Source organism: Globicephala melas, chromosome 3, assembly GCF_963455315.2.
Source record: "Globicephala melas chromosome 3, mGloMel1.2, whole genome shotgun sequence".
In the NCBI taxonomy this organism is placed as follows: Eukaryota; Metazoa; Chordata; class Mammalia; order Artiodactyla; family Delphinidae; genus Globicephala; species Globicephala melas.
In genome coordinates, this window is record NC_083316.1 from 105,681,410 (window position 1) to 105,709,175 (window position 27,766).

The 27,766-nt window shown below is 34.2% G+C and overlaps 1 protein-coding gene across 3 annotated transcripts in view; it reads left to right on the plus strand.

Annotated features, from left to right (window-relative positions):
- The window catches only part of SLC12A2 (solute carrier family 12 member 2), a 108,476-nt gene extending 87,284 nt beyond the window's left edge, over positions 1-21,192 (plus strand). The window contains exons 18-27 of one of the 3 annotated variants that reach the window (XM_030869740.2): positions 964-1,070; positions 3,079-3,158; positions 5,457-5,582; positions 8,393-8,440; positions 9,895-10,017; positions 11,511-11,622; positions 13,354-13,440; positions 14,719-14,854; positions 17,706-17,773; positions 19,014-21,192. In XM_030869740.2, the coding sequence (XP_030725600.1) occupies positions 964-1,070; positions 3,079-3,158; positions 5,457-5,582; positions 8,393-8,440; positions 9,895-10,017; positions 11,511-11,622; positions 13,354-13,440; positions 14,719-14,854; positions 17,706-17,773; positions 19,014-19,149 (1,023 nt within the window). In that variant the 3' untranslated portion in view covers positions 19,150-21,192. Of the gene's footprint in view, positions 1-963; positions 1,071-3,078; positions 3,159-5,456; positions 5,583-8,392; positions 8,441-8,891; positions 8,956-9,894; positions 10,020-11,510; positions 11,623-13,353; positions 13,441-14,718; positions 14,855-17,705; positions 17,774-19,013 lie in introns of those variants that run through there. The other 2 variants (XM_060296167.1, XM_060296168.1) reach the window with 2 other exon arrangements.
- Positions 21,193-27,766: the final 6,574 nt, after the last annotated feature.

The following is a 27,766-nucleotide window of genomic DNA, read 5'->3' on the forward strand; positions in this document are numbered from 1 at the left end:
CACCACAATGAAGAGTAGCCCCCACTCGCTGCAACTAAAGCCCATGTGAGCAACAAAGATACAATGCAGACAAAAATTAATTAATTAATTTTTAAAAAATTACAAAAGAAATTAATTGGATCTGGGAGCATATTTGTATAAGCATATTGAATTGCAACTCTACATGAAGTTGCAAGAAAAACTGATGGAATTCTGAACTGTAGCCAACAACGCATGTATTCAATTTGGACTTCTGCTTCTAGGTTTTAATGGCAAAATATGTAACTGGGAATACCACTGTATTGTTATGATTTTTATGAAAGGTTAAGTATATTCCATCATCTTTCCCTTCCTAAAAATGAAAATTCTGATAAATCATAAAAGTACAAAATATACATTTAGAACTTTTCAGGTGTTTATCTTCTATTTTTGTGTATGTTTAATCATAAGTAATATAATTAATGTATGTATAATTTATAAATATGCATGCATTGGATGCTCAACTATTTTTGCTGATAAGGGTACACAATTTTATAATGTTTAGGGACTTCCCTGGTGGCACAGTGGTTAAGAATCCACCTGCTAATGCAGGGGACACTGGTTTGATCCCTGGTCTGGGGAGATCCTACATGCCGTGGAGCAACTAAACCCATGCGCCACAACTACTGAGCCTACGCTCTAGAGCCCACGAGCCACAACTACGAAAACCCACGCGCCTAGAGCCCATGCTCCGCAACAAGAGAAGCCACAGCAGTGAGAAGCCCCCGCACCCCAATGAAGAGTAGCCCCCGCTCACTGCAACTAGAGAAAGCCCATGCATAGCAATGAAGACTCAACACAGCCAAAAATAAATAAAATAAATGAATTTATAAAAACACGTTAAAAATAAAAATGTTTAGAGGCTGTCCATTAGGAGGATATTGTCATTTAAAAAGCATTTTGTGAGTGGCATATCTTTAAAGTTGTATTTTTTCTGTGTTTTAGGCTGCTGGTCTTGGGCGTATGAAACCAAACACACTTGTCCTTGGATTTAAGAAAGACTGGTTGCAAGCAGATATGAGGGATATGGATATGTATATAAACTTATTTCAGTAAGTATCCTTTTAATTCAGTAACTTAGTTGATTCAGAAAATATTAATTTTGAAAGCTTGCACTGGTTTTTGAAGTCTGTTTCTCATATAGTCTCTTCTAGTAGAAGCATAGAATGAAAATAATCATTTGGAAGTTATTTACATTTCTTTTTTTAAAATGCACTTACATGTTTGCTTTTCCACCCCCTTGAAGTATTAAGTTCTGCGTTTACTATTCACTTTTCAGTGGTATTTCCAATGATGTTTATAAGACAGCATAGTTTTGATTTACTTCACTTTAATTTCCTTCTTACAGGTTGTCTAATGAGTTCTTATCCTTTTGTTACTTTGTCTTTCTGATTTGAATCTATCCGTGTTATTTTTGGATACGTATCTGTTTAATCTATTACAAAGGTGTTTTGGGAGTGAGTTATTTAATAAAAAGAATAAAATTTCTATTTTGTCATATTTTGTTTTTAATCTTGAAAAGTACCTTTTCTAGTATTCCTAGTATTTATTTAGCAAATCTCTTTATCTCATTCACACTGTTTTATAGAGGATAAGGATTCCCTCTTAGTACATCATACTTGAAGAGTAGTCTTTTTCTTGTCACAGATGCTGCTGAAATAGAACTGTTCACTCCTTATAAAGTATTTCTTTATAAAAATTGTCATTTAAAAAAAATTTATATTTGGCAAAATAACTCTAGTACCAGATTCAAATCCTACTTCTCTGTGAATTTTTATCTGTTTATCCTTAACTCACTGGAGTTATTTCCCTTCCTGGAGCTCCTGTTATATCTATTGGTAGAACCATATAATTATTTGCCTGTATCACATATAATGCTTTTGTTTTCATAGCTACCTTGAAACATCTTTGTGGAAGTAACCAGATCTCATACTTTACTTTCATATATCTCTTTATATTCATTAGTAAAATATACGATACTTAAGATTTCCCAAGTAATTGTTAAATGGTTTTTAGTAAAATTCAAGCTCTGCTGGTTTGTCAGAGGTTGTGACTGGTCTTTGGCTTTGGGTTTGTTAACTTTTTCGTAAACAGCACTTCACTCTCCTTTTCTAATTCTGTAGTCTGTACTTTGTACGCATGGGGATTAGGGAAAGAAGGAGACTGTGAAAGAAAGACTACATCATGTGGGCTTTGAGCCAAAGAGTATGCTTTTTTTCTTTGAAGATGTAAGACCAGTGAGATGGAGTAATTATCCTAGAAAATAGAAAAAGTGACATTTTTGCAAATAATTCATTCATTATTAGTTGTAGTTTGTCATAATGGGAGCGCTGAAAGAAAGGAGTCTTTTCTGACACTGATCTTTTAGGAACTGAAGTGAATGTTTGCTCTGAGAGTCAAGTATTAATCCAAGTATTATATGTCAAGCAGCAGTTTAAAGATAGGTAAAATATTGCTCTCTGGTTTCTGGAACCATAGACATAGATGGCTATTTTAAAGCAGTGATACTGCTTACTCTTTTATCTTGTGACACTTATGTTCTGGTTGTGATTTTAAATACCTTGAACAGTTGAGGTATACTTTATTTACTATGTATGTATTAACAGTATGGAGGGTCTGAAACTGCAAATCAACTTCTATAGCTTAAAGAAATTATATACATTATAGAAATTTCTATACCTTATAGCAAAAACATTTAGCTATTTTAGTCTGAAGTAGACTAAGAGCTATATTCACTGGATTTTCTTTAAGGAAATTGATTTTGATTCAATTACTTTATTAACTATTTTTTAAAATACTTGTAGTTATTTCTTCTCTAATAGTTAATTAGATCTTTCACAGTACAGCAGAGGAAGGTTAACATGTCTATTAATTTTTTCTCCAGTGAATCTGGAGAAAATATGGATGTCACTGTAATTTTTAAAGCATATTATAAGAATCAGATACTTAAAGCTGAAAGTAAATTTAGAGATCATCTACTATTGCCTTCATTTTATAGAGGAGAGAGACAGAAATTTTTGTGATTTAAAAGAATTTTTTTTTGTTTTTTTCTTGTTACAGTGACGCCTTTGATATACAATATGGAGTAGTAGTTATCCGCCTAAAAGAGGGTCTGGATATATCTCATCTTCAAGGACAAGGTAAATCTTGTTTGAAATACATTTTTTATCTTAAAAATATAAATTACTTTGTTAGAAAATTATATGTAATTCTACAAATTCTTTAATAATTTTAATATTTACCATCTAATATGTGTCATATACTTATTGTATGGCATTTTAAGATCAGATCTGATTGGCTCTACCAAAGTTTGGATTTTCTCTTTGTACCAACCTGAATTGTGGCTAGTAATTATTAATAGAATAAAATTCAATTCAAATCATAAGTTTGAGAGAAACAAACATTAGTTATGATTGTAGTTTGGCCAAAGTTATAAAACTACATGATAAATAAAATAATCAGAGGAAAACATTTTAGACATTTTCATGTTTATGGAAGATATACTTTGTACATAGAGGCATATTAATAATGAAAAACTAAACTCTGTTATATCATTTACTCTTTCTTCAGAAAAGACTATATTTTGTAACTTTCTCATTTTGAAGTAATTATAGATTCACAAAAATTTGTGTACCCTCCCTCCAGTTTCCCCCACTGGTAACATCGTATCTATAGTTCTGTATCAAAACCAGGAAATTGACATTGGGACAATTTACATACCTTATTCAGGTTTCACCACTTTTACATACACTTGTGTGTACAAATGTGCACACAAGCACATGTGTGTGGTTCTGTTTCACTTGTCACATATGTTGTTTCATGTAAGATACAGAGCTGTTCCATCACCACAAAGATCTCCCTTGTGCTACTGCATTATAGCTTCCATTCATACCCTTTCCCTGTTCTCTAACCCCTGACACCCACTGATCTCCTCTCAAACTATATAATTTTTTAAGCTTTTAAAACTTTTTTTTCATTAAGCTTAAAACCTGTTAAAGTATACTTAGCACTTTGGGCAACTTTATAAAAACTATGGAAAATTCCATACCCTCTAATGATTTCCTTGTAGCTTAAAAAATACTGTAAGTTTAAGAAAATTTGTGTACCTAATATTTTATCCTTATCAATTAATTAACCAGGTCATCAAAATTAGCTAAGGCTAAATAGCTGAGAGGCATATAATGAACTTTCCTCATCTGTTCATGTATTTAAGCTGTTCTAATCCTCCCACTCCCCCCACCACTTTAAGGGTATTGTGCATTTCTGAAAGGAATGCTTTGAGGTCTTTATCCATGTAACACAAAAGTATGGCCTGCTGAAAATGCATTTTCTTACTCTGGAGTAGGCCTTGCAAAATACTATTTATTATGCTTGTTATGCTCTAACAGTAATTTTGGTTTAGGATACCTGTTAATAACTCTGCATAATTATTAGTAGTGTTCCCTTTCACTCTCAAAAACATCAGAGTTTGGCTAATAAATGATATACTCTGTAATTTGCTGAGATTTAAATGTGATTGGAAGTTCAAGAAAATATTTTCACGTGTTTATAATCATAAGAATTGTTTTGAAAGTCTCCTTATTCATCATTAAGATTTGGAGACAGGAATTTGCTTTAGCACAGGGCTTAAGAGCATAGGCCGTAGAGTCAGATATGCTTTGCAAATTCCAGCTTTTTCTCTTAGTAGTTTTGTAGCTGGGGCAAATTTGTTGACTTCCAAGCCTCAGTTTCCTCATCTTTATTCATAAGGCTATTGTGAAGATACTGTCTGTGAAGCTCTTAGCATAGTGCTGGCACTGAGGCTTACATACTTTCTATTGTTATCTCTCTTAATATACACATATCAGTGATGAGGATTATGGATAGAAGATCAATTTCATATTATGTTTGTCTTTATGATAAATCTTTTTTATTGTGGAAGCTAAACGTTTACTAACTCCTTCCCAAAAAACAAAAAATGAAGAAAGTGCTTTAAAAATAGATGGCACTTTCACCATGAGCTTACGAAAGAACTCTATCCCCTAGTTTTGGCTTTATAGTCATGGGTATAATTTTTCACTGTTGTCTGTCATCTTATATGTATATGAACATTTGTCACATCCTAAATTTTTTCATGTGTAAATGACTTTTAGAGTAGAGTTGGTTCACATTTTATACATCATTCTTTTGTGTACCAGATTCTTATGTTCTGTACATCTCACTCATTACTGATTCCCCATCACCTAATTCAAATGTCTGACAGTTAGTTGTGGCTAAAGATATTTAGTTGAATAGTCATTTCAAAATTGATTGTCACATTTGTTTATAATAAGAAATTATTCATTATAAACTTACCATTATCAACTTTGCTTAAAATTGTCATTTAATTGCTATTATTACCATGATGCCCTCTTTTGTTAAAAGATTCAGATAACATTTTGAATACTTTATGTCTACAGAAGAATTACTGTCATCACAAGAGAAGTCTCCTGGTGTTAAGGATGTGGTACTAAGTGTGGAGTATAGTAAAAAATCAGATTTAGATACTTCTAAACCATCTAGCGAAAAATCAATTACACGTAAAGGTAATTTTTATTCAAACAAGAAGTTTTATTAATGGTAATGTTTTAATTTTGGAAGAAATAGTTTTTATTATATGGTATGTCTTACAAAGTAACCAGTTCTCAAACGTGTATTGTTCATTTCTAGTTGCTCAGGTAAAATTTATGCCTTTCCAAAATGGCTACAAATGATTATTTTTAAGGTATTAAGTAGATCATAGAACAGAAACCATGCCAGTTTATTAAACATGCTCTTGTATGTTTTTATTTATACTTAATTTTAATTTAAAGCATAGATTAATCTGAACTTGGAAAGAAACATGGTAGTTTTGGAGTAATGTGTATATAGCATATGATAACACTGAAAGGAATGATGTTTATAAAATTAGTTTACATAATTTTTTTTGTAAATCAAGATACTTCAATACCAGGGGTTTTGTTTATGTGCTGAGATACTCAGAATATTTTTACATCTACTGTACCTGGTATTGTTCAGGTAAAACAGTGTAGTAAAATATCAAGTGTAATTTTATTGCTCAATGTAGTCTCCTCCCAAGAAATGAGCAATTTACGTTTGTCTGCTGAACTGTTGGGCCATAATTACAGAAATAAATACTCCTGGTGGCTAATGTGGTTTAAGCCACAAAAAGATTTCCAAATCTCCTGAGACTTTGGGATAATTTCATCCACAAATCTCTATGTCATGTTTATGAGAAGGAAAGAGGAATGACTTCCAAATCTTACTCTCCCACCCTCACTCTCCTACCTCTGTTCAGCCTAGTATCTCCATCTGTCCTACTCCCAGCTGACATGCAACAAGAAAAATCTGCACTGTAAATCATCAAACCGTATCATACTTTTGCTTCCTGTAAAATAATTACCATTCTTTTTCTGAAATTGATAACCTTGGACAACTCCTATCTCTGAAATCTCTTCTAGATTATTTAGAAGCATTAATGTTGCTTTTTTCTTTCCTCCTTATTTACCTTGTTTGCTTAGAGTAGTGGTAGTTGAGAGTTTAGTTGAGACCCATTTTCCATATCAATTCTTTGCTGGCTTGATTATAATCTTTTTTTTTCTATTTCACCTCAAAATTCTATAAACTGGTTCTGATAACTCTTCTTATGTTCCTGCATTTATTTTTAGTTTGTGGTATACATTCTTTCATTTCCTCTTGTTTGTTGTTGTTGTCCTTTTCTCTTACCTAAAACAGATCCTTTCTTTATGGAATCTGTTAGGAATTAACAGGTAAAACTATGATAGGAGGAGAAGTAATATATTTATCAGGCATCTACTGTTCCTCTCACATTGTAGTAGATGTTATCCATTCATTAGCTCATTAATGTATGTCACAATCTTATGAAGTCTATTTTTATAGAGTAGGGAACTGGGTCAGTACATTTCTACTCATCTTTTTATTATAAAAATGTAAACGCCTTTAACTTAGTTTAAATCATTTTTCAGTGTCAAGATTTCCTTGACATTTCTGAGCTCTTTGAAATGAATACAGAATGTCCATAGTTATATTTATGTTTTTTATTATCATTAAAAATAGATAATATCAAATATCTACTTTATATGAACAGTAATATTTAATACTATTAAATTAAATGTAATAATTGAAATGTTTCTTGTTCCATAACAGGCATAAAAATTAGCATTCAAAAATAGCATTTATTTTGTGCTTATTTTCTATTTAGCCAATTATTTTCAAAATTAGTACAGAAAATATAGGAAAGTTTATATAATTTTAAACGTCTTCAGAATTATAAACATTCTGGTATAGTTATTGTATTTTGTACGTCTGTCTTATTGAGGCATGCAGTATGCAGAGGGACAGAAAGAGTACCCTTTGAATATATGTTTTGTGCTAGGCACTGAGCTGAGTGCATTAATGCTTGCAATATGACAACCTTAAGAGGTAGGTATTGTTCACCCTTTTAACAAATGAGGAAAGTGAGGAGTTAAGTAAAGTAACTAGCTTAAGGTCACACAGCTAGAAGAAGGGTTAGAGGTAATCTTGGAATGCTGGGAGTCTGACTCAAGAGCCCACTGCAGTGTACTCTTTCCTGTCCAAGTTGGGAGTTTTATGTGCCTTAAACAAATAGTACAGCTTAGAATAGGAAAAAAATTTCAGATTAGGAAAACTATTAACCCTAGGAAATATTTATAGGTATGTAAATGGACCAACATATGCTATATACATGCATGTACACACACACGTGTATATATGTGTATATATGTATATACATATATACACACACATATACATATATGTATATATATAAATTTATGTATTTGAAAAATCACTCCTGTATAACCTGGCATTTTATATAAACCAAAAGACTCTTGTCTCTGATCAAATTCCTAAATATTTCAAGTGGTGATTAATTTTTACAAATACCAAATATATCTATTAAGTGCTTCTAAAATTCCTTGTCAGTCATTTGCACAGTGATGCAGTGGCATGTTTGAAATTTATGTATTACTTGCAACATCAGTTTTATAATATCGTATTTCTACTTTATAAGCCAGAGCAACTAATTTCAAGTATGAAAGTTTAAAAGTTTAAAAATTCTAAAGTTTTTGTCCGTTTTACAGGAATGAAATTTAGGGGTGGGTGTTACTCAGTAGCCCTGTTGGAGGAGTCTAAAATATGTTTGCTTTTTCAAATCCTGAACACTCAGTGTAGAAAATATCTTCAGTCTTAATTATTTTTCACACTGTTTCTTCATACTATGTTTTATTTATAAATGTGTTCTAGTTACATTTTCATTATTTTATTAATAAGAAGGCAATTAACTTATATTTTGTGTTTTTTAAACATAATCTAGATGAGGAAGAGGATGGCAAGACTCCAACTCAACCACTGTTGAAAAAAGGCAGGCATTTTTCATCATTTTATTTTAATCCTTTTTCTCATACTGTTAATTCTTTAACTCCAATCTTATTATTTTCTTTCTTTGCCTTGGTTTTTATTTCCATGGTGAGGTGATGTTACAGTTTTTTATTAAATGCAGATTAGAAAAATTATCATTAGGCCAACTAAAGCATTAAATTACCCCAGGAAAAGGTGATATATCAAAGACAAATTCTTTTATATCAAAGACAAATTCTTTTAAATCATGGTAGTATTTCAGAAATATTCAAATCCTGAAAGTCAGTATTTTAATTTTTAAATTTAAACTGCATGGTTTAGATGATAAGTAGAGACACTGAAATAGGTTTATTTACAGTGTCACTTGCATTCTTTACCATCAGTTGTACCCAGCCAAGTCCTTAATTTTGATACTAATATATTTCTCATTTCAAAAATTACAATATTTCTCACAGTCCTGCTGCGTTTGGGAGATACAGTCATGTCAACGTACATGAATTTTATGAGAAGGAGATAGAGGTGAGAGTTATGGAGCAGTGTGGTTTGGTAGCCATATTATTTCATCATGCAAAATCATTCGTCATGTTTTGCGTACATCATGGCAGCATGAAAAGTGAATGACAGACATTCTACAAAAGTGATCAGACTTCCTTCTGTGGATTTATGCTTTTAAAATTTGGTGTAGGGATTTCATTATAGTCATTTGCTTGCTCACAGAGTCGGTGCTGATTTTTTTTTTCTTCCTTTTTAATTCCTGGGGATACATAATGGGAACTCCCTTGATAAATTGTTCTTTAGACCTACAGTAGATGGGTGCCCTTCCTAGGAGTTCCCACAGTCTTTCTGTGATTCAAAGAAAGATGTGGTGGTTATATGGCTTTAGAATTGGGCCTCACATATTGAGGGGACAAAAGTTAGGTATAGATGAGGGAGTTTTTCCTTAGACTGAGAGGTTTCATTGTGATAACTGCATGACTGTATTGATATGTCTCCCATTTCTTTCTGTCTTTTATATTACAGATAACGTTACATTTAAAATTTTTTTTGAGCTTTAAATTATTGAGAAACCAGATTACAAAAGAAATTATGTTCATGGAACGGGCATAAGCTTAATTTGCCCAGTTAGCCTGAAACAGCTTTTCAAAAATCAAAATCTAGCGATCATAATTTTCTTTAGTAGTTTTTATGATTCTCTTTCATTCAAAATGCTTCAAAATATTAGAAATTAGGCAAGATAATTTGGATGAGTTTAGGTATTATAGAGATATTATTTATCTGTAACCCTTTTAAAAGTATATTTAAATTATAAACAACTATAACCTTATGATTGATGTCATATATACAACTACATTATAAACATTTGAATATACAAAAGTTAGGGAACTATGGGAATTTAGCAAAATATACTTTAATATTTACCTTCTCCCTAATATCTTATTTTTCTGCTTGATCCTTCAGAACCCAAAGGCCCTGCTGTGCCTTTAAATGTAGCTGACCAAAAGCTTCTTGAAGCCAGTACACAGTTTCAGAAAAAACAGGGAAAGAACACTATTGATGTCTGGTGGCTTTTTGATGATGGAGGTAAGGTTGCTAATATATGTTTTTAAGAAGTTTAAATTTTCTGAAGTTTTGGGGGTAGTACTAGGAAATGGTATATACTCTTCATTGACCCCATTCCCGTTAAGCCAGGTCCCCCAAAGCAACAGGATTAGTTCCAGAATCAGGCATCACACTTTGTTGTCCTGTCCCTTCAGTATCCTTCAAATTGAAAGTTGCTCAGTCCTTCCTTGAGCTTCATGACTTTAACATTATTTTTAGATATTACAGACCATTTTGTACAATGTCACTTGATTTGGAGTGCTGTTTAATGATTCATCATAATTAGTTTCTGTGGGTAGAAATATCACAGAAGTGATGCTGTGCCCTTCTGTCTGCGTCTTATCAGGTGGCATAGTGTTGATTTGTCTCATCACTGGTGAAGGGAGCTTTGACCATTGAGTAAGGTGGTTTTCCCAAGGTTTATATACTGAAAACTTATCGTTACCCCCTTTCATGATTATGATATTTGGGGCATGGGGAGTTACTTTGAGACTATGCACATATACCATCATTACTGCTATTTTTGGCACCATCTTTAGCATCCATTGATATTTCTGCCTGAATTTATTCTTGCTGTTACAATTGTTGTGGTGTGTTTGTGGTGTCCAAATGGTGATTTTTCCAATCCTGTCATTTCTTCATTTATTAGTTGGTGTTTAACTATAAAGAGGAGCTTTCTCTTTACTTCTGTGTGGACTTATGGATTCCTGTTTTATTCAGTGGATTATGATTTTTTCATTCTCATAGTTTGTTTTGATGTTGTCCCAGATTTGCCCAGCAGTATTCTCTTTAGGATAACTTCTGTGTCCATTTGTCATGTCCAAATCATTCTTTATTTTCTGATAAAATAAGACATTCCAGGCTCAGTTGTGTACTTTACCTACACCAACACTTGAATCACCCTTTATCCAAAGAGGCTTGATTCCTTTTAGTGGAGAATGGTATTTAGAAACAAAGGTCAGGGCATTAGAAATGCCCGTTTCTACTAGGGTGTGACTGCTCCCAGGCCCTCTTAGTGGACAGATGTAGGAAACACACCCCCCCACCCCCACCCCCACACACCTATTTGTATATACAGGTATAGATTGAAACCACTTCCATTGCAACACTGCAGGGTTCGCTCCAGCTTCTCCCTTTTTATGTTTCTCATTCCATTGAGAAACATGGCTCCCGTTAGCTTCAGTGAATACTCTCTTTTCCTCAGTCCTGATATAACCAGTCTCCCTACCCTGCCAGGCCACTATCTCATTTCTTTGACTTCCTCGCGTGGGCCCTGACTCCACTGGGCCTCTCTCCTTATTCAGGCCAAGTGGCTTTTTGACTGAATTATTAAGGAAGGACTGAAAGAACAAAAGAACAATTTTCTTTCATATTGAGTTATAATAAAGGTGTTTTTAGCAACTAACTTGAATTAAAAGTTCTTAATTGAGAAATTAGTGTTTTAATAAGTGATTTGTTATATTTTTATGATTCAGGTTTGACCTTATTGATACCTTATCTTCTGACTACCAAGAAAAAGTGGAAAGATTGTAAGATCAGAGTATTCATTGGTGGAAAAATAAACAGAATAGACCATGACCGGAGAGCGTAAGTCTGTTTTAAATTGATGGGCATTTATCTAGTAGTACTTCATTATTTCAATATAGATTTGATAGGGATAACAATTAGACAACACAGAAAATGTCAGTCATGTTGCTCTGTTCTGTAGTGAAGCTGAAAAGTCTCATTGAGTTAAACAAGTAAAACCTCATTCTCTTTTAGTCTTAACGTTTCAGTTTAGATTCTTGGTTTTACTTATATGTAATATTTTTTAACGTATTAACATTTTAGAAAATCTTTATTAAATACTTGCAGCATCAAAGTGTTAAGCAGCCTTTTTTAAAAAGAAAAATCGGTAAAAAATACACAAAAGTGATATTTGTATATGCGTTATATTTTGTAGACTTCTAGACAACAGAAATGCAGGATGGCATTGTCCATTTTCTTATTTCTGTCTGTCCTGTCACAATTCTAGTTCTGGTTTCATTGCTTCTCTAAGTACACTGTGTCTCATCTCTGATCATTTCGTAATATATCATGCATATTGCTCCCAATTTCACATTTAGAAAGCAAAGCTTTGATCATGTGATGCCTCTGCCCCAAATATTTTTAACTTCTCTGTTACACACCACAGAGAGTCTAGGCGACAGGGCCCTTTACAATCTGTCCTCCTGTTTCCTTTCTGTCTATATCTCCTATTCCCCCAAATACGCCTTGTACTTCAGTTTACATTTCTACATCTGCTCTAAACAAACATATGATTTCAGACTTTCACTTCTTTGCCTGCTCTCATCTGTCTACTACAAATAGTTCTTCACTTGCCTCCTCCCTTCTCTGTTAAAATAACTCCCTTCTTTAAAACCCCAGTACTTATTGTCACCTTCCTCATAACGCCTTCCCTGTTTCTTTCTAGTTGTTACATTCCCTTCCTGAAACACGATATACTTGATACCAATCATTACATTCTGAGGCTTGAATTATTTTCTTATCTTAGATTTGAGTTTTGTGGGTCCTATAACACATATTAGGCACTTAGTAGCTTTACACTGGAGTTGAGCTAAGTGTTTATACATTTCAAATCATGAATTATGCAAGAAATACTAGTAATTTAAAAGTTAAACCTATAGCTTGTTTGTTTTCTGTTACCTTAATTTAGAAAACTCATTTTATTAAAAATAAAATCCTGTTTTGTTAATTGCTTTTCCTGTATGTGTGTTTCAACTTTTTTGTTGTTACCACCAAAGTTTAATTGCCAACTCTGCCTCCAAAAAAGGTATTTATTTACTGAAAAATTAGAGGCTTATTGGAGCTCCTTTTCACGTTTGTCCCAGTTTAAAAAAAAAAAAAAAAAAAAAAGCTGTGAACTTAATCTGCCATCAGTTATAGCTTCAGTTTTGCCCGAAAAGTCAGAGTTGGACCTTGAAATATGCATTATTTGTGGATAGAAGAATAATCCAAAAATAATTTTAAAATAACTGTTTACTAGTTTTTACTGAAATACACATACTTACCAATATAATTTGACTAAAATTAACTTTAAAAAAACTAGTTGCCATTCAGATTTCATTATTAATGTCTTGCTCTGTCCATTCATTATTGGATACTAAGGAGAGATTCAGAGAAAGTAAAAGAATACAACACAAGTTTCTACTCAGAATTTAGATGTCTACTTTGTAAGTTAATTCAGATGGACTCTGTTTAGTACCTATCGATTCAGCCCTAAATAGAATAAGAATACTTCTATATACATCCTTCATGTGTCTCAATGCTTTGTTCTAGGATGGCTACTTTGCTTAGCAAGTTCCGGATAGACTTCTCTGATATCATGGTCTTAGGAGATATTAATACTAAACCAAAGAAAGAAAAGTAAGTTATTGGATTAATTACTTTGTATAAATTTCTGATTCTTTTATGGATGACCTACTCAGACATGCTAACAGATCATTTAACTTAAACTAATTACCTGGGGACTTTGCCTGCTGTTAGTTACATGTGAAGTCAGCTTGTTTTTAATCTAGCAGATAGTTGGCATGCCTATGGCAGATATTGAAGTAAGTCTAAAGGGTTTTTAATATTTAGAGAAGAATTCAATTACTGATTTACAAGTAGTTTTTGAAAATCATTAGTGCCACAGAAATTCCACATGGTTCTTTAAATTTCCATTGTTCATTATGACCACTCAGTCCTTACTCCACATGTGTAATACTTTCCACTATTTTGTTTTTTTACTGAAATAGGGAAAAAAATAAATCTAAGAATTTGCCTATAGTAATTGCATTCACAATTCTCAAGAGTCAAAGAAAAGTAGACTTGTGGACTATTCTACCTGGGAATGGTATATGGAAGTTGTTATAATTATATATATTTATATTACTGTACGTAATTTTAATTACTTTCAGATATATGTTGAATATATGATGAAGCTGGTATAAAGAATTCATTTTAAGTAGAGAACAGTAAGGTATACCTTGTAAGGTTGTAGTCAGGGAGACATTTTTTTCTCTTATAGAAGAATATATACTAGGAGATTTGTATGAGACTAGTTCTGAAAAATATGTTTTTCACATTCATAGAGGTTTAGAATGCTGTTCATGTTCTTCCACTATCTTTTGTCCTTTTTAGTATCTTTGGACCTACAGCTTAATTCTGGATCTTAAATGTTTAATATCTGCCCTTTCCTCCCTTCAAAATGTTCTAGTACCTTTTCTTACACTACTTCTCTTCAGTGGTACTTGAACTGGGAAAGCAATTGAGTGTTTTGAGTAAAGGAGTAACACAATTAGACTTATCGTTTAACAGGATCATTTTGGCTTATGTGATAAAATTTATTTAGGTTGGCGGGCTGGGGTATAGGAGCAGGGGCAGATACAAGGAAACCTGCACTAGCAGTTAAAATTTCAGTTCTTTTATTATGAATATGATTCTAAATTTCTAACCAGTTAGAGAAACTAGTGATTGCTATTTTCAAAATAAATTGCCAGAGTGATTGTTATAGTCAGAGTATGGAAGGGAGCACGATGGTTGGAAAACACTAACTTCTATAGTTATAATTACACTAACTTTTCAAGTTATGATTTAGTGTTTAAGATCTTACTGTTAAGTAATTCAGCATAAGGTTAATTACCTGTATTCTGTTTTTCTAAGTATTGTAGCTTTTGATGAAATGATTGAGCCATACAGACTTCATGAAGATGATAAAGAACAAGATATTGCAGATAAAATGAAAGAAGATGAACCATGGCGAATAACAGATAATGAGCTTGAACTTTATAAAACCAAGGTATTCTTTCTCTCCTGCTTCCTTTTCATTAATCTTCCATGTGATTTTTTTAAAAAATAACTTAAGACATATGTATCAAGAACTGCAGTGGGACATTAAAAGGATCATACACCATAATCAAGTGGGGTTTCTCCCAGGAATGCAAGGATTCTTCAGTATTTGCAAATCAATCAGTGTGATACACCATATTAACAAATTGAAGGAGAAAAAGCATATGATCATCTCAATAGATGCAGAAAAAGTTTTCGACAAAATTCAACACCCATTTATGATAAAAACCCTCCAGAAAGTAGGCATAGAAGGAACTTTCCTCAACATAATAAAGGCCATATATGACAAACCCACAGCCAACATCGTCCTCAATGCTGAAAAACTGAAACCATTTCCTCTAAGATCAGGAAAAACACAAGGTTGCCCACTCTCACCACTATTATTCAACATAGTTTTGGAAGTTTTAGCCACAGCAATCAGAGAAGAAAAAGAAATAAAAGGAATCCAAATCAGAAAAGAAGAAGTAAAGCTGTTACTGTTTGCAGATGACATGATACTATACATAGAGAATCCTAAAGATGCTATCAGAAAACTACTAGAGCTAATCAATGAATTTGGTAAAGTAACAGGGTACAAAATTAATGCACAGAAATCTCTTGCATTCCTATACACTAATGATGAAAAATCTGAACGTGAAATTAAGGAAACACTCCCATTTACCATTGCAACAAAAAGAATAAAATACCTAGGAATAAACCTACCTAAGGAGACGAAAGACCTGTATGCAGAAAATTATGACACTAATGAAAGAAATTAAAGATGATACAAATAGATGGAGAGATATACCATGTTCTTAGATTGGAAGAATCAACATTGTGAAAATGACTCTACTACCCAAAGCAATCTACAGATTCAATGCAATCCCTATCAAACTACCACTGGCATTTTTCACAGAACTAGAACAAAAAATTTCATAATTTGTATGGAAACACAAAAGACCCCGAATAGCCAAAGCAATCTTGAGAAAGAAAAAACGGAGCTGGAGGAATCAGGCTCCCTGACTTCAGACTATACTACAAAGCTACAGTAATCAAGGCAGTATGGTACTGGCACAAAAACAGAAAGATAGATCAATGGAACAGGATAGAAGGCCCAGAGATAAACCCATGCACATATGGTCACCTTATCATTGATAAAGGAGGCAAGAATATACAGTGGAGAAAAGACAGCCTCTTCAATAAGTGGTGCTGGGAAAACTGGACAGGTACATGTAAAAGTATGAAATGCTAACACTCCCTAACACCATACACAAAAATAAACTCAAAATGGATTAAAGACCTAAATGTAAGGCCAGACACTATCAAACTCTTAGAGGAAAACATAGGCAGAACACTCTATGACATAAATCACAGCAAGATCCTTTTGAACCCACCTCCTAGAGAAATGGAAATAAAAACAAAAATAAACAAATGGGACCTAATGAAACTTAAAAGCTTTTGCACAGCAAAGGAAACCATAAACAAGATGAAAAGACCACCCTCAGAATGGGAGAAAATATTTGCAGATGAAGCAACTGACAAAGGATTAATCTCCAAAATTTACAAGCAGCTCATGCAGCTCAATATCAAAAAAAACAACCCAATCCAAAAATGGGCAGAAGACCTAAATAGACATTTCTCCAAAGAAGATATACAGATTGCCAACAAACACATGAAAGGATGCTCAACATCATTAATCATTAGAGAAATGCAAATCAAAACTACAATGGGATATCATCTCACACCGGTCAGAATCGCCATCATCAAAAAATCTACAAACAATAAATGCTGGAGAGGGTGTGGAGAAAAGGGAACCCTCTTGCACTCTTGGTGGGAATGTAAATTGATACAGCCACTATGGAGAACAGTATGGAGGTTCCTTAAAAAACTGAACATAGAACTACCATATGACCCAGCAATCCCACTACTGGGCATATACCCTGAGAAAACCGTAATTCAAAATCATGTACCAAAATGTTCATTGCAGCTCTATTTCCAATAGCCAGGACATGGAAGCAACCTAAGTGTCCATCAACAGATGAATGGATAAAGAAGATGTGGCACATATATATGTTGGAATATTACTCAGCCATAAAAAGAAACGAAATTGAGTTATTTGTAGTGAGGTGGATGGACCTAGAGTCTGTCATACAGAGTGAAGTAAGTCAGAAAGAGAAAAACAAATACCGTATGCTAACACATATATATGGAATCTAAGGAAAAAAAAAAAGTTCATGAAGAACCTAGGGGCAAGACAGGAATAAAGACACAGACCTACTAGAGAATGGACTTGAGGATATGGGGAGGGGGAAGGGTAAGCTGTGACAAAGTGAGAGAGTGGCATGGACATATATACACTACCAAACGTAAAACAGATGGCTAGTGGGAAGCAGCCGCATAGCACAGGGAGATCAGCTCGGTGCTTTGTGACCACCTAGAGGGGTGGGATAGGGAGGGTGGGAGGGAGGGAGACGCAAGAGGGAAGAGATATGGGAACATATGTATATGTATAACTGATTCACTTTGTTATAAAGCAGAAACACACCATTGTAAAGCAATTATACTCCAATAAAGATGTTAAAAAAAAAAAAAAGAACTGCAGTTGGTTATGAGAGGAACCAGTGGTGTAAACTAAATCTACTTTAAGTTGTAATTATATTTGGATAGTGCAAAGCATTAATTTTTTTAAAATTCTGGAAAAGATATTTTTATTATACCAAAATTGATTTTGGTTTCTTTTTGTCTACTTAATAGCTTTATGAACCAGGGTAAATTCCAGTTTTCAAAAGGTCTAGTAATGACTTTGTTCTGTTTTATTTCAGACATACCGGCAGATCAGGTTAAATGAATTATTAAAGGAACATTCAAACACAGCTAGTATCATTGTCATGTAAGTAATACCTATACAAAGATTTCCTTGGGTATTCATTTTATGATAATTCAATTAGGATTCATTTCTATTACCAAGTATATATAACATCCATAATGACTTTGTGGTTTTGAGGAAAAATACTTATTAAATATACGTTGCTTTAAACATATGAAGAAATCATTTAAGATAGGAGGAAAGAAAAACAAAAATATTAACCTTAAGCTTGCATGAATCTAAGTACTTCTTTATCATAATAGTTTAATCTGCGATTTTTCCTTTATCCTTTTTCCCACTTTTAAAAAATCCCTTAGCTTTGGAAACACCACAGCATAGCCATCAACATTTGTGGGGTATGAGGGCTGCAAGTTAAAACGTCGATCCCAGGCAGCTTCTTCACAGAAATAACTCCATCAAGTTACGTGGAGGATTAAATTTAAAAAGTAGTTCCTATCTCAATTCCCACCAAGTTCCCACACACAAAATTTACATCTAAACGCATTGTCTTCACATTGAATATCGATGCTTATGCTTACTCTGGCTTTTCCTCCACTAAACCAGGTTAGCTAGATCTTTCTTGAACCCAAATTATCTCAGTCCTGGAGCCTGGGTCCTTATATAGGTAAAGAAGGCTCAGATCTCTGAAACATGCCAAATGATGAAATAAAGTAATACCAAAGGATTGTTAGTTTGATTAACAACAAATATTTAATACACCAGAAAATTTCAGATTTTGCTGATGATAATTAAGTATCTGTAATGGAAGTCGCTAAAACATAGAAAGCTGGAGAGAGACACTCTGTGGAGCAACTGGACATACTATCACTATGTACAAATGGAAATGAAGAGTCCAGAGAGATAAAGGAAATTGAACATTAATATGTAGAATTATGTTTGAATTTCATTTGTCCATGTATAGATACCACTATCGAAATTCAGATAGAAGAATTTCTATCTAAAAGAATTCTAAGGGGAAATTTGAGGTTTAATGTTAGATACCAAATGTGTTAGGGTTTATAGAAATATTTATTTGCTATTCTTATTTTTGAGAAATATTTTGTTCAAACTTGAAAAAAATGGGAATAATTATATGTGAGTATAGTAGTTACTACACTATATGCAGAATTTCCCTGCACTCAAAAATATTCTGTAACTATAGTAATTTTTAGTTACTATTACTGTGACTTAATTTGTAATTCTTACATTTTATTCTTCTCAACGTAAATGCATTGTCTAATTTCCTTTCTTTTTTTGATACCAGGAGTCTCCCAGTTGCACGAAAAGGTGCTGTGTCTAGTGCTCTCTACATGGCATGGTTAGAAGCTCTATCCAAGGACCTACCACCAATTCTCCTAGTCCGTGGGAATCATCAGAGTGTCCTTACCTTCTATTCTTAAATGTTCTGTCTGCACAGTGGACAGCCCTCCAGACGGTACTTCAGTGCCTAGTGAAGTAACTGCTATCACTGAAATCTTCAATGACACGTTAACATCACAATGGCAAACTGACTTATTTTCACTATTTCATTAATTTGAAAGCACACAGAGAAGTTGCTCCATTGCTATGTGTATGGAGACTTCAGTTTTAGTCAATTCCTTATCTCTCTCTTAGTGAATGATGATTCCTTGTTGTTGGACTGAAGCTTGTGAGAGTAAAGTTTTCCTTTGCTACTTGAATAGCAATAAAAGTGTGTTAGTTTTTGATTGATGAAAGGAGTACAAAAAGCCTTTAGCCTTGAGGTGCCTTCTGAAATTAACCAAATTTCATCACTATATCCTCTTTTATAAATTTGTAGAATGTCAAACTTTGCCTTCAGCTATTTTTATTTCTAGTCTCTTTCACCTGAAAATAAAATGGACACTGCTTTTCTTTTTCCATTGACCAATTAGTGTTGAGTACTGTATGTTTTCTATTACTTTTGTAAAGGTGTCTGTTAGATATTAAAGGTGAGAATTAGGGCGAGTTAATGAAAATGCAAGAAAAAAAATGGGAACCAAAAAGTGACCCCAAGTTTAGGTTTTCATGAATCTGTATCAATGTAGATCTAGGGGAAAAAAGGCCAAATAGACTTCTTTTTTTTAAACCTCTAATTGGCTGTTATTTATATCTTATTTGATTACTATTTCTTGAAACCTTAGGGAAGGTTGAAGATTTATCCAGTACTTCTATATACCATGCTGAAAAATCACATATTGTCATTCTTTAGACAAAAATCTTTAAGATCGTTAGACAAAAATCTTTAAGATCGTTTGTATTTATTAGAAGAAAGATCTGTCCTAATTTAGAGTTTTCCTCAAATCTGAGGAACTTTTACGAAATGCTAAAAGACTTTTCTGGAGGAAAATTAGACAAAGCATTGTTGTTTAATAGAATATTTCAATAAACACATGGAATATCACTGTATCATCCTTTTTATAAATAATTAAAATATTTAGTGTTTCATTGAATGGTTAAATGGACCACTGGTTTCTTAGTGAAATGTTTTTAGGCTCAATTCATTCAATTGTCAAGCTCATAGTCTTAATTAATATACTCAGGTTTGAACAGATTATTCTGAACATTTAAATTTAATCCATTCTTAATACTTTAAAACTTTTGTGTTAAGAAAAACTGCCAGTTTGTGCTTTTGAAATGTCTGTTTTGACATCATAGTCTACTAGTACCGTTTTGACAGTGCATTATGTACTGTTACTAAAAGCTTTATATGCAATTATTAATGTGAAGTTTTTCATTTTTTATTCAAGGAAGGATTTCCTAGAAACATTTCAAGGAATAATATGTCTACATATCTGTGTGTGTGTGTGTATATGTATATGCATACACAGATGCATATGTGTATTTATAATGACATGTTGCTGGTTTTTTGCATTTTAAAGTGATCAAGATTCATCAGATTATATTTTTTGTTTCAGTAAACATGAGTTCACAGATTGAAAGACAGGTTTCATGGAGAAGAAAGGTGATCGTTTGAAGGGCATATAACTTCACACAGTTATCATTCAGTTAGAAAATGGAGAACATTTCATCTAAAGTACTGTTCAGTGTGTTCATTGGTATAAGTTTCACTGGTGCAGAGTTTATGTAGGTTTTCATGAATCTTGATAGAAATCTATAAAATTACTACTGTTGTTCAGTAGTGCAATATTTTTGCTGCATGAGTATGAACTAAGTTAACACCATAGAGGAGATCTGATAATAATTTTAAATTCAGAATGTTAAGAGAATGAGGTAATTGTTTTTCTAACAGTTTTTTCCAATGTTATAACTCATAGCATTGTACCATTTATTGGAGGTTTTGTAGGGTTTGGAGGGAAAGACAGTAGAAATGTCATATTATTCAGTAAACAATATGTTTGAACTTTTAAAATGGTTAATAGGGCATAACTGAGTGCTGCTATCTTGAAATGTGCACAGGTACACATACTTTTTTTTTTTTTTAAGTTTTTCCCATTCAGGAAAACATCATTGTGATCTATACTGCAGGAACCAAATGTCGTGCATCATACATATGTGTATAAAGTACATAAAATATATCTAAATATGCATAATGGGGGAGGGTAATATTGTCTGTGAAATAATGTTAAGAAGCTTTTCACTTTAAAAAATAATGCATTACTTTCACTTAACACTAGATACCAGGTCAAAATTTTCAAGGTTGTTGTAGTGCTCTAATAAATTTCAGCAATTAATTCTTAGAGATGCTAGCTAGTGTTGAAGCTATTCTACTCTATTTTATTTATGCTGAATTTCATTATTTTAATGCCAAAATTTTTTAAGTTCTAATCATTGGTGATAACTTGGAAATAAATAATTATGTAATGGCATATGACACGTCATTATTTCTATAGGTAAAAATTCAGTGGGTTTAGAGAATGGTGGTGTTAAGGTGATTATTAACAGTTAATTAAATCAGATATTTATTTGTTACATTATTTCATTTGTATTTTAGGTTTCCTTTTACATTCTTTTTTTATGCTTTCTGACATTACATATTTTTAAAGACTATGGAAAAATAATTTAAAGATTTGAGCTCTGGTGGATGTTTATGTACTAAGTTTGAAAATGTAATATTTTGATAATACTGTACTATAACTGTCACAGAAATGCATTTCTAATGTTTTACTGTTGAGTATTGCAGTTGCTGCTTTGTACAGAGGTTACTGCAATAAAGGAAGTGGATTCATTAAAACAATTTAATGTCTACTCTTATATTTTATAAATCTATGTCAACTTTGTGATTTAACCACATTTATACAATTTACTTCATGGATGTCTGAGTGTTTTAAATGGCTTTTACTTTAATATTCATGCCTTGGAAAAGTTGTTTGAAATTTTTCACTATCCTTAAGCCTTTGGAATAATCACTAGTTATATTGACAGTGAGACTGAGCCATATCAGATGCAGCTCATTTTGATATTTTGTAAATGATTTAACTTTTCTAATTCTGCTTTGTCTTTTGGTTAAAATCACATGGTTATGAATGAGGAAACTAGAAGATTAAAATGGATTCATAGCCCCTGAGTATAATTTGATTCTTTTCTTTCTAAGATTTTTGGCAAAGCTAATTTACAGTTTTACAAAGCATTTTCACTTTATCATTTGAACATTACAGTAGGTGTGTTATATGTTCAGGATAGCTATTTCTCTCTCTTCTACTATTTAGCTTGGAGCATTGTAGCAAATTCCCAAGGTCATGTCAACAGAGGATGTTGGCCTAGAGCACAGATCTTTCATCTTCAGGGATGTCGCCATTATACATTCACTGCTGCCCGATCCATAACTTAATAGCTGGAATAGGTTGGTCATCTCCAAACTACTCATATTTATCTGCCCAGCAAGTGTGTGCTCAGGTAATGCAAATTACAGTTACAAGTATAGATTGGCCACAGGCTACCTAATAGATCTGAAACAAATGTAAGTGTCCATTGTATGATCTTTGCTTTTTGCTTTTTCTCCAATAAGCTGCTGTTTGGGCCAGTTTGCTCACTTGTTTATGTGTATGGGGTGTTTATGAGAATTCAAAGGCAGCTATGAATGTGGCATTTACCATCAGAGCATCCAGTGGTTTTCAAAACAGGAATGTAATTACATATTTGAGCCAGCAGGGTTTTTTTGTTCTTTCACTGGGAATAAAAGATAAATGCTTTGATACACTTCTGTCTTTGTTTATGTATCAACAGGATGTCTGTAGGATCAGAGGAAATAGATGGTAGTTTAACTATCTGAGTAAAGACAGCAGAAGTCCTAGGATGCACTCATCAGAAAGTACTTTTTAGCTAGTTCAGATAGTAGATACATAAAAGGTATTGGTGGGTTAATCAGTTAGAAATACATTTTTTTGTAGACTGCTAAAATACCTGAAGAACTCAGTCTTCTTATAGAGTCTGGAGGCAATGGTTATAGACCTGTTTTACGTGTGGCACAGGAGTTTCAGGTAGGCTATTAAATGGTAGCATTAAGAACTTCAGCCCATTTTTTCCCCTTGAAGCTACAACTGAATTTTGTGTTACACAAGGTTAAGAGTTTGAAACTACTGTTTTAGAGGAAAATGTGAAGACTTCTGAATATGTCTCCTCCTGCAGCCTTACTTGTGGCTGCTGTCCTCACAGATCAGGAACTCATTCCCCAAAATGATGGTGTCTTGTTAACACATATCCTTTGTTCCACTTTTCTGGGATATGAATGCCAATTAGCAAGATACTCTGCCCACAGCTACAAATGAAATTTACTTGTTTAATCCACAGAATAGGATCAGTGATCCATGGATACTGAATGCAAAAACAGACCTCCCAGACTCGGTACTTGTCAAAATTTCATTAGAATACTGCTAATTAAGCTTTGGGGGTAGAGAATTGTGGAGATTTTATTCTGGAAGTGTTAACTTAGTCTGAAAAAGGGAAGTAGTTTACAGGATAATTTCATATCCAGCTCATATCTCTAATAACAGAGCAAAAACTTTTAAAAGTAAGGAGGCAGTGTGTTTTTGATTTACATATAGTACACAGAAGACATATAACAACTACTACTGTAAGATATGATTGCATTTGCTCTTTTAAAATTAAGTCCCAAGTAACCCATTTTTAAAAGGAGGTCATCACAGTTTGAAAAGGAGTGAGCTTTAAGAGTTTATCTGTATGAACAATATAACACAGGTTATTTTTATTTCAAGCACACAACATTTTTGCTTAAGCCATGAAAACTCCTTTGAGGTTCCTAGAAGTGTTAACTAGTCAAGACATTTAAAAGATGACACGAACTATTTGGGAATTGAGGTGGGGGTAGTAGGATGGAAAGTTATACTCCAAGAAAGGTTCATGGATTGTGAAAGACTGCTTTTATGGCTAAAAGTCTTGCATTCATTCTTCCTTCTGGGAAACAGTGAATTGTGAAGAATGGAAGTTAGTTTTTTTGTTGTTTCTTTTTTTTTGTTCTTTTTCCTGAATTTTAAAATCTGTTGATTTTAATCAGCATCTCCTCTTAGCTACGTGGTACTAATCTCAGAGGTATGACCTAACTCTTTCAGGTAGTCTTTCTCTATGGCTGTTCCATCAGTAAAGATAATCCTTTGTTTACTATCCATGCACCTGTGAGTTTAGCATTCTTGACCGTAAATTTCACAGTTGGTTTTTTTCAGAAAATTGAAGATAGGGAAGCACAGATGTATTATGTATTGAAACACTCACTAGAAGAGTGGTTCTCAAATTTTAGTGCATCAGAATCACCTGGAGAGTTTGTTAAAATCTAATTGCTCCTGCCAAACAATCTCTGTTTTGAGTGAAAGTCCTTCCCTTCACAAATGCAGCTTCCCAGTATAACCCTCTCTTTACGGTGGCCTTTGTCTTTTACTCATGCCTTATCTATTGAGTTTCTTCGACAGGGTACACTTATTTCCATGTCCTCAGCTGTGAATTCAGATAATGACCTCCCTTCCACATTCCTCAGTGTTTTCCTTTTATGTTAGATCTTCTTCAGTGGTAGGAATAGAACCTAAAGCACACTAACAGAAAAAGAAGTCCAGGAAGACAGCTCAGTTCAGGGACTCAAGTTTGTGTAAAAGCAGAGACTCTAAGGTTCTGTCTCTACCTTTCCTTCTCTCTCCTTTGCCTCTCTTGGCTTGACTTGATTCTTCAGGTAAGACTGTCACTGCATAGTGTGCTCTATGGCTTCTGAAAAATACAACTCAATCCCAGTAGTTCAACAACAACTGTAGTAAAAAGGTGGTATGTTGATGGCTACAATAACCTCATTAGTTTTCAGAAGCCATGCCCTCTTCTTTGGGTTTGCCCTGGAGTCTGGGGTTTATGTAGCCCAGGAAATTAGGGAAGGGCCTCAGCTCTTTGGTCTACACCAGTGGCTGGTTCCTTCTCCAAGTGCTGGCTTGCCCAGGTTCCAGAGGTTGATTCAAAGGTGAACAGCTCGCAGGCCAAACCCAAGCCACTGACAGCTTTACTAGGTTTCCAAGCTCTGCAGCCAAATGCTTCAAATCCACTCCCCTCCCTGTCTTCCAACCCAGCCATCCCTGACTCAAAGTTTCTGTTCACAGGGTTATTTGGCAGTGGATTCCTGATTCCCTAGTCTGCAGCAACTCCATTTGCACACCCATCTTGTCCTTTCTCCTTAGGGAAGTATCTCTCCAGAACTCCCTCCCACCCCAGTCCCTGCCCACACTGGGGGGTCAGCCTCCCCCAACCCCAGAACAAGAACCAGCCTTTCCCTTCCCCTTTCCCTGACAATGGTCCTCATGGGAAAATTCAGAAAAGCTCAGTTAGTAGGCTCCAGATCACAGAAGATTCTGCTTTTCCTACAGTATCTAGAAATGCAATAGCCATTTAGAAATGCATTTAGAATGGTAATAGCAGAGTCTTCCCTAACCAAAATAGGCAGAGTACTGTACTTTTTCTAAAGAAATTGAAAGCAGTTTGGTTGATTTTTCCTACTATGTTGCACTAAATTCTCAGCAGCTCACCCTGTTACCCTTGAACCATGCCCATGCAATGGTAAGCCCCAAAAAGATTTTAAAAGTGTAGTGCAGGATTAACTTCTCTGGAGAAGACATACATTACCCCCAGCCTACAGTAGAGGGAGCCAGTGGGCACTGGTGGCATGGGTATCAGATGGAAGGTCATTACAATAGTTCTAGAGAGAGATGTCAGGGGATTGAACCAAGTGAGTAGCAGGAAGAATTGAAAGAGTTTAGATTCAGAAAACATACTGGGAAAGAGTTTTTAAAGGCAATAGAATGTAGTGTGGTTAGGAGGAGAGACTAGGGGATGAGGTGAGGATGACATCGAGGTTTCTGGCTTGGGCCACAGGTGGATGGTGAAATTGAAACAGGAAGCCAAGCAAGTCTGGGGAAAGGTGTGCATGCGGGAGGAAGATAAAGGAGCTGTTTAGAACATGAGTTAAAGATAAGTTTCAGGGTCTGGAACCCAACACGACAATTAGCTATTGAACACCGAAATAATTTACCAACACAATTGGGACTAGAGCCTTCTTTAGAAGCAATACTTAAATTATGCTGATTTCATTCCACAGTTACTGTTTACTTAGGTTTTCTATTTCTTGCTGTGTCAGTTTTAATAATCCTTCATTAAATGTTTATTCCTATGTATTGAAATTTCTAGCAATTCGAGCATGATTTGATAATCTCAAACTTTATACACTTGATATATTCATTTTCTTTTTCACATTTTTTTTCTCCTTTCTCAATTGGATTTGTTTCTGATCCTTAGAAGAGACACTTTTGGATTTATCATTTCCATTAATTTTCTCAGGTGTCACGGCTAAAGAAACAAAAATAGGGAAGCAATGCTCTACATTTAATTCTCCCCTTCCTAAATCACATGGAATATGAGTTTTTTTCCTCTTAATCCCAGAAAAGTACACTCTAAGATACAAATCTATGGAAATAATCGTTAGTTTCCAAAAGGTATCACTATCTTGCAAATAGCAGGATGTAGATAAAGGAAAAGTCATGCTCCTATCTCCAACAGGCTTAAGTATTCCAAAATATCAAAGATACTCTTCTATTTCACGGCACAACATTAGCTCCTTGGCAGAAAGCTGCACATGAGCTCAGGTTGCACAGAGAGCTGACATGTTCTGTTGGATGAACTTGTTGTACTGGAATAGCTGATAAACAAGAGCTATCTCTTGAACTTAAAAAAATGATGAAGAAGAAAGTCACCAGTATAGTACAGTGAAAGGAATATTATTTTCTGCTCACTGCAGGAGACCATATTTTTTCAGGGAAGTTGAGTATAAATATACTGGAAGGTCCTCTTGTGAGAGGAAATAGAAGTGTAGACGTGGCTTTCCAGAGAGACTGACCCAGGTTCCTGTCCTGACTCTGCTATTTACTGTGATCACAGCCCCTCTAAGCCTTGCTCCTCAACTCTACTATGAGGATAATACTATTCACTTCAGAGAGGGGTTGTGAAATTTAAATAAGTTAAAATATGTAAACAGGTGACATATGGACAGTGTTCAGTTGATGTGAGCTCTTTCTCCCCCATCTCTTCTGAATTAGAAATAAGAAAATACTCAACCACTCAGGGCACCGTGAGTGACGCCATCTTCTTGCTCACCCCTCAGGATAATCCATCACCCAATCTTATTGATGTCTTCCTCCTAAGCAACTCAAATTTCTACCTCTCTCCAACCAATAGATTAGCTATGCCATCAGTTCCAATTTCCAACACTGTGAGACTGACCACGTCAGGCTGCTCTAATCCTAACGTGATGGTAAGAAAGAGTTCGGGATTATAAAGTCAGGGCAGAGGAATGATTCCCGCACCTGGAGGAGGTGGACCCTTCCTTGGGTACTGATGTGGGCCACGCTTTTGGGCTCCTCTCTCCCGAAGGCTCTCTCCCTCCATATCCCCTGAACGTGGTGGGTGCATTCCTGAGGAACTAGAGGGCCACCTCAGAGCTACATCCACTGACTTGTATCCTTTGCACTGTTTCTTTGCTAAATTCTTCAGCACACCCAAGCGAAGGCCACTTAAAACTAA